This window comes from Typopeltis vanoorti, chromosome 15 (assembly GCF_054136105.1).
Source record: "Typopeltis vanoorti isolate ZY-2024b chromosome 15, IOZ_Tvanoo_1.0, whole genome shotgun sequence".
Classification (NCBI taxonomy): domain Eukaryota; kingdom Metazoa; phylum Arthropoda; class Arachnida; order Uropygi; family Thelyphonidae; genus Typopeltis; species Typopeltis vanoorti.
This window is the reverse complement of record NC_143563.1, coordinates 1,856,152-1,870,670: the sequence shown is the minus strand read 5'-3', so window position 1 is coordinate 1,870,670 and position 14,519 is coordinate 1,856,152. Positions and strand designations below refer to the sequence as shown.

Below are 14,519 nucleotides of genomic sequence, written 5' to 3'. Positions count from 1 at the left end.
CCAACGTATAAGTCTTACTACTAGAGATACTGCATATGGGACAGCATGGTTTTGTGAAGGGTAGATCATGCTTCAGTAACTTGCTCACGTTTTATAACACAGTGATGGCTGAACTGGAGAAGGGTAATGTGTTTGCAGTGATTCAACTGGACCTTGCTAAGGCCTTTGACAGGATACCACATGGAATTCTAATCAGTAAACTGCAGCATATGGGGATAGATATAGGGTTGGTGAGATGGATAGGAGGGTGGTTGATGGAGAGATATCAGAGAGTGGTTTATTCAGGAGTAGAGTCCAAAAGACGGCCTGTGACTAGTGGTGTGTCACAGGGTTCTGTTCTTGGACCACTACTTTTCAATTTCTTCATTAACTATATAGGAAAGGATCTGAGAGGAAGTGTTCATTTGTTTGTTGATAATGCAAAGTTGGGTAGTGCAATAGTGAGTGCAGAGGATGTAAAAATTTTGCAAGATGATTTGGATAGTTTGGAGGACTGGGCTAAGGAGAATGGATGTTAATTTAATGTGGCAAAGTGTAAGGTTATGCATTAGCAGCAGTATATCACATTGGTGGAACCGTACTCCAGGAGATTGACGAGCCAGGGATTTGAGAGTGTTGGTGGATAGGGAGTTGAAGTTTAGGGGGCACATTGCAAAAGTGGCTAAATCAGCTCATCAAATTACTTGGTTGCTGAAAAATACTTTAACAAGCAGACAAACAGGTTATTGTTCCTCTGTATCGAGCCTTGATAAGACTCCATCTAGACTACTGTGCCCAGTTATGGGTACCAGGGTTTCTTCGTGATGGGGAGGAGGTGAAGAGGATCCAGAGACGAGTGACCAAGATGATAGCAGGTCTATGGAATGAACCTTATGAGAACAGAACAGGTTGAATATTTTTGGGCTGCAGAAATTGATATATATGCAGAAAAGGGGTGCGTGTCTTGAATGATTTGAATGTCTCAATATATGATTGAGACATTCAAATTAGTGAAAGGTTTCTATAAGATTAATTCAGAAGATATTTTTGAGAATAGGACTGGTGGTGGGAGGACTAGGGGCCATACATGGAAGCTGGGCAATAGTGTGGTTAGCAAAGGTATTAGCGCTAGGTTTTTTTACTTGGAGATTGGCAAATGAGTGGAATAAGCTGCCAGAGTCTGTTGTGGGTGCCATGACTGTGAATGAGTTCAAGGCGAGGTATGATAGATACTGTGTGAATGTTGAATAGTTGTTCTAAACATGATGTTAGGGCCTCCCTCGATGAGTCTAAGGACTCCTTGGAGTTGCCTGTAATAATATAATGTAGAAATGCATTTCGCGAGTGGGCTTTTTTACAATACATTGTGCAATCAAGAGCGTTATATATGTAAGTGGTGTGTTGATATCTATTAGGCTCCAAAGTGTACTGTGAGAACGCAGACTGTACTCAACTTGATGATGTTGACAAGCATAAAGGTAAGTCTGTTCTACTATAAAGGAAAGAATATCATCTTCTAGAAATAGACGGAAGAGGACTAAAATGTTGCTGTGGAAATGACTGGACACTGTGGACAAGCTGATATGCATTTAGTGACAATCACCCATCTTCCACATGAAGGCATGTCTGAACTACACGCAAAATCGCTATCTTCACAGCTAGAAAAATTTCCCTCATCAACATCAGTAGACTAAGAGCTACTTGAAAGGCGAAGGTGCCAATTTTCTGCATCTCCAGAACTTTTCTCTTTTTACCCCATACTTTGCTATCTTTTGGGGAAATATACTGCTTACATTTCAATCTGCTACTGAATTGCATAAGGTGCAGTGCAGCACATATACATGAATTTTGTTTGTAATGGGGTTAAAAAAAGCTCTGGAGATGCAGAAAAGTGGGAGAACTCGCCTTTCAAGTAGCTCTTACTCTACTGGTGTTGAGGGAAATTTTTCTAGCTACAAAGATAACAATTTTGTGTGTAGTTTAGACATATTTTCGTGCAGAAGATGGGCAATCGACACTAAACATATCAATACTTCAAAACAGATGTTACTATTGCTACTACGTGCCATCTCAGAAATGAATTGTATATTAGATATGCTTGCTAATATTCCTTCCTGCTCAACTAACAGGCTGTAAAAATTACTGAGAAAGTATGGAAAGACTTTTTAGTGTGTTCAGTAAACACACTAAAAAGTCCCTAACAATAGCTGAATACACACAGTATTCAGCTATTGTTAATTTAATTTAATTTTTTTTTTTTTTTTTTTTTTAAAAACACCTTTCTGATTGATTTCCAGATATTCGAAACATTTTATTCTGATAGTGCTTTTGCAGGATGACATTGTTTTTTAACACACTAATTTCACCAATATTACATAATTTAATGATTTATAATTATCACGAACAATATAAATGCAAAAATATACAAAATTTTCTAATTTATAATAAGTACAATCTAATTTCGGTATCGGAATATTAAAAGTTATCTGGTAGAATTACACACACAACTACTGCTAGGTAACGAACTCTTACCTAGCAGCAGTAGTGTGTTTAGGGGGGGTAAGCCATCAAAGGTGAAATACAATTTCACCTTTGATAGCTTACCCCCCCAAATTTTATTTCCAAAATGAAAATTTTGGAAATAAAATTTCGTTTTGATGCATTCAACTATACATGTTTTGAATGATAAACTGTAGGGAAAGTATTGCTACTACTGTCTGATATAGTTGAATTGTTCAAGTTTGTTATTGCATCAAGTTACTTCACCTGGAAAGGTCAAATTTACAAGCAAGAAGAAGGAACAGCAATGGGATCTCCTTTATCACCAAACCTAGCAAATTTGTTTCTAGAAGACCTTGAGGAAAAATTATTCACTTTTGAACCCAAACAAAAAATTTAGTTAAGATATGTCCATGATGTATTTGCAGTCTGGGATCATCGCGAACATGAATTACAACTGTTTCTAGATAAAATTAACCTTCTTCATCATCGCATCAACTTTACGTTAGAAAAAGAATCTCCACAAGGTATCTCCTTTTTGAATTTACACATCCAAAGAAAAGAAGACAGTTCCATCACCATGTCTTTCTTTCGCAAGCCTACATTCTCAGGTCGCTACATTCACAATTCTTCCACTCATCATCCATCTCAGAAATCTGGCATTATTAAATCACTAGTTTCCAGAGCACACAAATTCAGCTCCTCTGAAGAATCTTTAAACCAGGAATTAGAAGTAATCAAAAATACAGCCATCCTAAATGGATATAATCCTAAAACAACTCAAAAAATTATCAGTCACTTCTCCACACATCAAACCGGACAGGAAGACTGGTTTGATGTGTGGAGAAGTGCAACTTAAACTGCAACAACGTTCTTATTATTCCTAAAGTATAGGAAATTGTCATACAAAATTGTGTTAAATAATTATTTTATTTATTTATTTATTTTTTTTACTTCTGTAACACGTTTCACACGTTTAATGAGATTCTATTGTAATCATGCACCCTAACTGTATGTTATTCCTATTATTGTTTTAAACTACTGTACTGATGATGTCCTAAGATACTTAGGATGAAATATTTATATTTAAAATTAAATAATTTTTCCCTGTGGTTAATACGTGTGTTTCTTTTAATTATGATCGCACCACAGGTTTCGTTATAAAAAAAAAAAAAAAAAACACTTTACCTTAAGACCTTGACATAATCTCCCTTGAATTAGTGTGGACATGATCTGGTTTTCAAAGTGATGCAGATAGTGGAGAGATGCAAATTCTCTTTTGCATATTACCACACAGCACACCTGCTTGTTTGTCTGGCATAATCTCTATTAGTTCTCCACATTCTCGTGGAACCAGGACTAAAACAAAGAACTAGTGATGCTGTTATTGACCATTCTCTCTCTCTCTCTCTCTCTCTCTCTTTCTGTTTCTCTCTGTATAGGCAGTATAAATATAAATAATGCAATACTGATTTGCAGCAATATAAGAGAGATGAGTTAAAATAGTCATTAAAAATAAAGAACATACCGTTACAAAATTAGAATTCAATGAATCTAACTGAAATCGGCAGGGCAATCCAGCAATCGAGAATCCATTAATGCCCTCTCCAGATTGTCCATCATAGTTGCAGTTTCTCTTTATTGGATAGAAGGTAATGGAATCACATGATGGTACACTCAATGCTTGGATTACATCATCAGGTGGAAGGATCTAAAACAATGAAATATTATCAATAGTAGTTCAATATCATTTCAATAATATAATCAGGATCTCTTGAATTTATATCTTAAGTGATTTACATATTCCATAAATGTGAGTTTAGTCTGGAGAATAAAAAAAAAATGGACACAGTGATAACTTTGTCATGATGCTATTTTTTAAAAATATTATAATTAGGAAGTTAAACTGTAAAACATACCAGATAAGCATCATTCATGCATAGTTTTGTCCCAAGAACTACAATCGTTCAAAAAACATTAACAGGTTCCTTTATTTTTTTCTCGACTACCTGCCCACACAGCACTAATGTGCTACAGGTTTTGTAGCTTTCAGGTGTTTAAAAAGAATCACAGCGATAACTGAAGCCAACCAATCTAGCAAGTTACTTGATACTCATATTAGTGGAATTATTAGAGCTAAAATCTGAACTGCTGTAACTCCTGTTCTAAACTAATTATATAATAATAAAAATACTAGAGAATTATTAAAATTTTGGGCATTAAATAATTTAATGGTCAAAAAATGGCATTTTTCATTTCTCCTCATCTTCTCTTCTAGTGCAAGCCTGTCTACAGGATGCATTGTTTAATTAATTTTAACGAAATATGGAAAATAGTTGTTTCTTATATTGCTGAAAGTTCTCTGAAAAATCTAGCTTAATCAGACTAAAATATGGAGAGATGGAGATAAAAGAAGTGTTTCCTCTACACGTTGCATAATTCAACCGACTTTCACTAAATTTAAAATATACTTTTGGGCTTTCACCTGCTTAACCTCTTAACTAATTTTTTTAAAATTTACCAAGAAAAAAAACTTATCTTTTATTTTATTTTATTTTATTATTATGCCTTAATGACAGCTTAACTCCATAATGAACTCAGGAAGTTAAAGAGGCAGTCAAGCAAAAGAAGAAAGCATATTAAAAGTTCCTGGCAAGTAAATCAGCTTATGATTTTAGAGAATACAGCAAAAAATGTAAGAAAGAAAAGTAGTGTGTAAAACTAGGTAAACAAAAGGCATGGGAAGATTTTCATAAGCACACAGAAAATAAATATCAGAAAGGTGGCAAAATATTCTGGAGGCTACAGAAAAAAAACTTAGAAATGGAGGGAACAATACTGTAAAAGGAATCAGAGATGATAAAAGTGACATCAAAACTCAAGATAAGGATATCCAAGATGTTTCGAGCAATTACTTTGAAGGACTGCTAAATGAAATGAAACAAACAGTAACAATACAGTAGTAGAAAACATTCAACAGGAATACATATCAATAACTGAAGTAAAAAAAAAAGACATTGAAAATGTGACATACAGAACAACAGCTAGAGTAGATGATATTCAACCAGAAATATTCAAATATGGAGGTATAAAAGTTTTACAGTGGCGATGTCTGCATCATGAAATTGCCTGGTCAGAGGATCGAATTGCAGATGATCGCAGTGGAATATTTATTGCATTTAGCGTTGCCTAGGAGATTGGTCTTGTGGTTATATACTGCTTTATCAGTTGTCAAACCTTGAAATCAGTATGCATTCTGATAAGATATTAAAATGGTTCTAAAGAGGTTAAAATGTAAACAGTCGCTAATCGAGGGTAGCCTGGCGATAGCTTCCTTGTAAACATCTATAAAAACGGAAACAAAACTGAATAAGAGAATTATGAAGGAATTTCACTAATGAGTGTTTCTGATCAGATGTATGCAAGTATTCTTGAAAAAAAGGGTAAGCAAAATTGTAGAAGGAAAGGTTGGAGAAGAACAAGCAGGATTAATGCCAAACAGAGGTTATCAGTATCAGATATATGATATAATCAAGGCACAAAAAAGATATTTATTTAACCAAATATTTCGGCCTGGAAATAGCAAACCATCGTCAGTGGTATTACAAGAACAGTTTAAAAAATACAAGCTAGAATACTAACAATAGATCGTTAAAATTAGAGCACGCTGCGTGATGTTATATCACTAAGTATGAAACGGAATATTTTGAAGTAGAAACATGATTGAATTTGCTATTTATAAAAAAAAAAAAAAAAAAAAAAAAATCTATCCAACAACACATGAAACTCAATGGCTTTTCTGAAAAAAGTACTCAACGTCTTCTCAATTCTTAAAATCCTCCACAAAACAACAAAGTTTCAATACGTTGAGTGCCTATTCCTTATATCTCCGGTATTTCAGAACCTTTCGCAAGAATTTTAAAGAAATATGATTTAACAACTACATATTCACCTATTAACAAATTGTCTTCTCATTTTCCTTCTCCTAAAGACAAACGCTCAACTTTATCTCTTCCTGGAGTTTATCAAATTCCGTGCAACTGTGATCTCTCTTATTTTGGACAAACTGGACATTCTCTTGAAAAAAGAATCTAAGAACATCAATCATCCATTCTTCACAACAAACCTGAAAAGTCTGGATTGGCTCAACACGGGATTGAAACTGACCACAGCATCCTTTGGTCCAGGACTCGCCTCTTACATAGATCCTGTTATAGGTTCGAACGTTTGTTCAAGGAAAGCGTATAGGCCTTGCTCCATCGCCCCAACCTGAATCGTAATGACTGTATATCTATATCAAAAATCTGGGAAAGTCTAATCAAGATTACTCGTTAATTATTTATTATTATTTTTTTTTTAAATAGCAAATTCAATCATGTTTCTACTTCAAAATATTCCGTTTCATACTTAGTGATATAACATCATGCGGCGTGTTCTAATTTTAACGATCTATTGTTAGTATTCTAGCTTGTATTTTTTAAACTGTTCTTGTAATACCACTGATGATGGTTTGCTATTTCCAGACCGAAATATTTGGTTAAATAAATATCTTTCTTGTGATTACATCATTCAGTCTTATGTTGCAAGTATCCTTGAAACAACAAATAACAAGGATCTGTATATAAGTTTTGTAGACCTGGAAAATGCATATGACAAGATGTCAAGAGAGAGAGAGAGAAGCTGTTTGAAATGCTACAGTTATATGGTGTAACTGGGACATTATACCAAGCAATACTTAGTCTACCTAGACTATATAAGTCAGCCGTTAGAAATGAAGGAGGTACAAGAAAGATGGTTTGATGTTAGATAAGAATGAAAATTATCTCCACTATTATTCATCATCTATATGGATTATTATGAAGAAAAGTGTTATTCAGCATAATATCAAAACTAGATGTTAATCTCAGATCTTTACTTTATGTGGATGATTATACAGGTAACCCTCGTATAATGCAGTACTTATACAGGGTGTCCCAAAATTCACGCAAGAAGTAATTTTGATAGAAAACACAGGTTTTTAATTAAAAATTGTCATTTCTTATTGATTCATAAAGTATACAGTATAGAGTTATGCATGGAATAGCATATCGGGTAAATGTCCTCCACGGCTTTGCTGGCACATATGCACTCTTTTGTCGAAATTTTCCATGACCGTTTTGCATAAATGTGGCTGAATTTCGTTGATACATCGCTCAATTTCCTCCTTCAAGGCGTGGGTGGGCATTGGCTTGTTGTCATAAACCTTAGACTTCAAAAAACCCCAAAGAAAAAAGTCCAACGCCGTTAAGTCACATGATCTGTGCGGCCAATTCTGATCACCAAAACGGGAAATTACACGACCAGGAAATGACTCATGCAGTAATTGAATTGTTTCTCGGGCTGTATGGCATGTGACACCGTCTTGTTGAAACCACATGTCATCTACATCCATATCTTGCAATTTAGGTACAAAAAACTAGATTATCATGTTGCGATAGCGAGCACCATTAACTGTTATTGCCTTACCAGCCGCATTTTCGAAGAAGAATGGACCGATGATGCCTCCAGCCCAAAATCCGCACCAAACAGTGACACGTTGTGGATGCATTTGCTTCTCAACAATCACCCATGGATTTTCTCAACCCCAAATGCGACAATTTTGTCAATTAACGAAGCGAGCAAGATGAAAATGAGCCTCATCGCTGAAGATGAATTTCTTCGAAAAATAAGCATCCACTTGTTGTTGTTCCATAATCCATTCAACAAACTCTCTTCGCTGTGTGTGGTCATTTTTAATAACCCTGAACTGTCAGCTGTCATGCTGTCTTTTTTTTTCTGGCTGGCAAAACTTTACCGCACAAATGGCGCTAAATTTAAATCTTGCGTGAATTTTGGGACACCCTGTACAACGCAGTTTTGATAAAAACATGGTCTACAAATTGTACTAATCCTTTATCTTTTCTTCTTCTTTAATTGTACTAATCCATTATATTTGTTTTTTTTTTGCGCGACTTAAAAATCAAATTTTATCTCTGTTAAATTTGCGTCTGCCCGTACTGCACATGTAGTTATAAGTAGCGAATTTATATCAGGGGAAATACCCTTCAGCAGGCATGCACGACAATTGTTTACCATGTAAAGTGTTTATTGTTGAAAGTTGTCTTTGTTTTCTGCCAGGAAAGCACATTAAAAATCATAAGTGTGTTAATCTCAAGCTGAGCACTTTATTTTCTTGTGAGTTACATACAATACGTAATACTTTTTTATGTAAAAATTTTATTTTAATAGTTATGGCCACTTACAGGGCTTTTGCGATATGGCTGAAAATGAAATTAGTGAATTTGATGGGGAAATAGATTTAAATTAGGAGGAACTGGTACAATTAACAGATGATGTTAAACCAAATGGCAGGGAAAGTTCTGCTGAAGATTCTGATTGTGATGAATCCATTAAAGAATTTAGTTTAACGAAATTAGCAGAAGGATTGGACTTGGCAAGAAAATTAGGAAGTTATTTTATGGATAATGATCACTCAAATGGAGCACTCCGGAAAATTCACGAGACTAATGGATATTTGTTCAGCTCCATATTATGAACTTAATAAAAAATTGCAGCATTACTGACTTCTTGATATTTAAACCAGCCAAAGTGTGCAATAAGAATTATACAAATGGTGTCCAAGAGATTTCAAGTGATGACGACGTCCGGCCACTTGTAAATAAAGAAGATCTTTGGAATATTCATTTTGAAGACAGTGATGATGATTAAATTATGCACTTTATTTTATTTTGCCTACAGCATTTTATGCATTATAAGCAATGAAGTTTATGTACAATTTATATTTTCATAAGTTTACACTAAGTATTTTGTTTCATAGTTTATATGTTTTCTTAACTTACATGAATTACCTGAATTAAATAAAAACATTTTTTTTTGTTAGATATGTCGTTGTTGTTTATATCATTAAAAAAAAAAACGATTTCGGAACATAACCTTACCTTTTCTATGTGATCTGAGTCTTGCATAATGTGATTTATGTAACACGCCATTTCTATGGAACCCTAACATTCGCATTATTATTATTATTATTATTCTTCCAGGCAACTCCAAGGAGTCGACAGACTCATCGAGGAAGGCCCTAACATCATGTCAAGAACAACTATTCGACATTCACACAGTATCTATCACACCTTGCCTTGAACTCATTCACGGTCGTAGCATCCACAATAGACTCTGGAAGCTTATTCCACTCATTCACCACTCTCCAAGTAAAAAACCTAGTTCTGACACCCTTGTCAACCACATTCTTGCACAGCTTTCATGCATGGCCCCTAGTCCTCCCACAACCAGTCCTATTTTCAAAAATATCTTCTGAATTAATCTTATAGAAACCCTTCAGTAATTTGAATGTCTCAATCATATCACCCCTCTTCCACCTATCGACCAATTTCTGTAACCCACAAATCTTCAACCTATTATCATAAGGTTCATTCCACAAACGTGCTATCATCTTGGTCACTCGTCTCTGGATCCTCTCCACCTCCTCCCCATCACGAAGAAACCCTGGTACCCCATAACTGGGCACAGTAGTCTAGATGGGGTCTTATAAAGGCTCGATACAGAGGAACAACAACTTGTTTGTCTCTGCATGTTAAAGTATTTTTCAGAAGCCAAGTGATTTGATGAGCTGATTTAGCCACTTTTGTAATGTGCCCCCTAAACTTCAATTCCCTATCCACCAACACTCCCAAATCCATGGCCTCATCAATCTCCTGGAGTATGGTTCCACCAATGTGATATACTGCTACTATTCTTTTCACTCCAAAATGCATAACTTTAAACTTTGCCACATTAAATTGACATCCATTTTTCATAGCCCAGTCCTCCAAACTATCCAAATCATCCTGTAAAAATTTGACATCCCGTGCACCCACAATTGCTCTACCCAACTTTGCATCATCAGCAAACAAGTGAACACTTCCTCTCAGATCCTTATCTATATCATTGATGAACAAATTGAAAAGCAGTGGTCCAAAAATAGAGCCCTGAGGCACACCACTAGTCACAAACCATCTTTTAGACTCCACTCCTGAATAAACCACTCTCTGGTATTTCTCCATCAACCACACTCCTATCCATCTCACCAACCCTATATCCATCCCCATCTCCTCCAGTTTACTGATTAGGGTTCCATGTGGTATCCTGTCAAAGGCCTTGGCAAGGTCCAGTAGAATCACTGTAAACCCATTACCCTTATCCATTTCAGCCGTCACTGTGTTATAAAACGTGAACAAGTTACTGAAGCATGATCTACCCTTCACAAAACCATGCTGTCCCACATGCAGTATCTCATTTTCATCTATCCAATCCTGTATTTTTCTCTTCACTATTTTCTCCAAGACCTTGACAACGAATCCTGATATGCTGATCAGTCGGTAATTTACAACAGCAGTCTTAGAACCTCCTTTATGCAGTGGAACTAATTTCCCTTCTTTCCACCTCCTCGGGACTATCCCAGACCCGAGACTCAAATTAAACAAAATGGTCAAGGGCACTGACAATTCTTTAGCCGCTTCTCGTATGAGACGAGCTGGTATACCATCCAATCCCACAGATGTATTGACATTGAGATTATGCAATAGGCTACTCACCTCCACTTCATTCACCACAATTCCCGTATAATCTACTGGTTCATTCATTTCTGCAATGTCACCACCTGGATGATATATTCTTGCAAATTGCTCACTCAGTAACTCAACTATATCAACTGATTCAGTTACCTCCCTACCATCGGCATTCTTTTAAAATCATTCTGCCATATACATTTTTCCTTTTACTTGCAACATATCAAAAAAACTGTGTAGGATTCTCTTTAGCCTGCATGGCCAATGTTCTTTCATAATCCTTTTTTGATTTTTCTTACCACACTCGTTATCCTTCTGGCCTGTGCTTTATACCATTCATGTGCCTGCCGGTCACCTTTCTCCTTAAATTCCATCAATAGTTGTTTCTTTTTTTTGCAGCTCAAGCTTAATGGTGTTATTCATCCATTTAACTCCTACTTGATTTATTATTCGGACTCTAGGTATACAGTCAGCCATTGATTCATGCAAACACTTCTTAACTGCCTCCCATGCACTATGAACATCTAGTCCTTGCAGTTGTACATGCCATGGCACTGAACCGATCAAACTCCTAAGCTTATCATACTTTCCAGTGCGATAATTCCTCATGTACCCTGTCTTAATTGTAAATTCCACACCTTTAGCCACCTCTCAAGTCAAGACCCTGTGATCACTCTCACCAATTGGTGGCAATGTGGTCATATTTGTTGCAGCCAAATCCTCAGATGTAATTACTAAGTCAAGCACTCTCCCTAGTATTTTCCATTACGTGCTGTCGCAGATAGTTATCCCTTAATAACTGCATAAAATCCAATTCCTTCCTCCTGTGTGTTCTCTCCTCACTCCAATCAATGTGACCATAGTTGAAATCTCCCATAATAATTACCCTCCTTCCACTCATTTCTTCTATTTGCTTGTGCATACTATCTCCACCATCTTTTCCATCACCTGGTCTATAAGGTGTATGTGTACAGATGGCAGCTGTATGTGTTCAAATGGGCTTAGTACTGAGTGGGGAAATTATTAATGCTATTTCAGATGAACATTTGCCATGGAAATATTTGTACAATATACAAATATAATTATCTATATGTTCACTGGGCATCTATAAATGCCGTATGGTCACTCTGATGTTCAGTGATGTGCCACACCAGGTCTCGCCATGTAGTCCTGTTGTTTGCTTTTCTGGAGGACTCAACTTTCTGAAGATCAGTACTCCATGCACATCACCCATCTAATTGATGGTCTACCCCTTCCTCTTTTTCCAGGAACTTTATCTTCTATTATTGTTCTGAGAAGTCCCCCTTCCAACCTTTTAATGTGTCCAAAATATTTTAACTTTCTTCTGTCAATATCCTTAAGGAGCATAATAATAATAAATTTATTTTAATCCTTTTTCCAAGTGTGAGCAAACAAAGTTTGCACCTGAAAGTATCTTCAGGACTGGGGTAAGGTGGTACAACACCGGGGCTCAAACCGTCAGCCCCACTCAAACCGTCTATCTGGCTTAGATATGTAGATGATGTGTTCTCTATTCGGCCTCATGGCCCAGACACGTTAGATTCCTTCCTTGGTCATCTCAATAGCCTACATCCAAGAATCCAGTTTACTATGGAAAAGGAAAAGAACAATTGTTTACCCTTCCTAGACACCTTAGTCACGAGCCTGCCTAATGATACACTTGCCTTCACTGTATACAGAAAACCCACACACACAGGCAGATACATTCACAAACTCTCCCACCACCACCCCTCACAACAATATGGCATCATTAAAACCCTTACCAAGAGAGCCCACAATCTTTGTTCCAGTGGAACCGCCCTCACTACTGAGCTTAACCACATACACAGAACTTTCCTCTCCAATGGCTACAGCGAACACAGCATCAAAAAAATAATAAATTCCTCCCCCATTCCCCGTCCCTCTCTTCAACAAGAATTCAAAAATGCCATCACCATACCCTACATCCGTGGAACTTCGGAAAAAATAGCCAAGATACTAAAAAAGTATAACCTACACACAGCATATAAGCCCTACCGCAAACTGGCTACCCTTATCCGTTCTACAAAAGATCAGCTCCCTCCTCTCTCTCTGCCTGGAGTTTACAAAGTACCCTGTTCCTGTAAGCTTGCGTACTTTGGACAGACAGGCAGATCAGCATCCATCCGCCTGGAGGAACACAAGTCGTACATCGTTAAACACAACTATGGCCATTCAGGCTTGGCTGACCACGTTTTGGACACCACCCACAGAGTATCATGGAAGAAAACCGCCATGCTCCACCACAGCAAATTCAAGAAAGAGAGACTTTTCTTAGAAGCAGCAGCAGCTCTCAAAAACCAACCAAATCTTAACAAATACGGTTGCATTAAGCTTCCGAAGATTTGGGAAACAGTCATCACCAGAGGTCCCACCTTACATTCCAGGCCATCTACAACTGCCCTTAGAGGGCGCTCCACCTAGATAGGACTGTATTGTCACCCACGTGGTTGGGCTTAGTATTGTAAGTTTTTGTGTGCATGTTACATTAATTGTCTTTGTAATCCCCGTAGATGTCCTAGTGACTAGGACGAAATATAGGAAGTATTAAATTCTATTTTAATTCTTTTTGAGTGTTGTAAAAAATCCATTAAACCTCCAACATAATGTCCTCACAGCACTTAAGCCTCTACACAAGAAACCTGGTAGTGTGTTGAGGAAAACCCATTAAGGAAAGCCCACAGTCAAAAGCTTTAGAGTAGTCTAAGAAATACATTACCAGAGGGAGTCTGAATTCTTTATATTTTTCTATGATCTGTCTAATGGAAAGGATCTGGTGCCCTTACCTTTCTTAAAACCTGCTTGTTCCTCAGGTATCTCTGCCAACTTTGGCCTCAATCCTATTTAGCATGATCTTCAATAAAATTTTGCTTGCGTGAGATATTAAACTAATAGTTCTATAGTTCTTGCATGCCTTCATATCACCTATCACCTTTCTTATGTAGTGGTATGAAAACTGCTTAACTGTTGTTTCAACTTCATGCCTAAGTGGAGGAGGTTCCAAATCAAAATTTTCCTGGTGAGAGGGCTCGACGTTTTCTTTATCCATTCTGCTGTACAGTTCCTTACAGTATTCTTTCCATCTGTTTTTGATTTCCAATTCTTCTGTTAGTATGTTAAAGATACCAAGCAATTTTATAAGCTAAGTTTTAATCCTTTTTCCCAAGTAAGCAAACAGACAAATAAGTCAAGTTTGCGACTGAATATAGTTCAAGTCTGAGGCAACTCGTGGTAAAGGTGGAGCAAGCTTCGATCACTTTCCTTAGTATTTTCCTCTAATGCAAAGCACATCCCCTTGCAGAGATGTATGATGCTATGTAATATTTATTCTTTTCTCTTTTAACGTCATGGTTTATGATCTTAATCCTGACTTAATCCTTCACATAATTTCCTTAACCT

General features: G+C 36.6%; 1 protein-coding gene across 1 annotated transcript in view; it reads right to left on the bottom strand.

Annotated features, from left to right (window-relative positions):
• Positions 1–14,519, bottom strand: part of LOC150098309 (uncharacterized protein C05D11.1-like) — a 287,991-nt gene that overhangs the window by 168,102 nt on the left and 105,370 nt on the right. The window contains exon 10 of the mRNA XM_090405135.1: positions 4,007–4,189. Within this exon, the coding sequence (XP_090261261.1) occupies positions 4,007–4,189 (183 nt within the window). The remainder of the gene's footprint in view (positions 1–4,006; positions 4,190–14,519) is intronic.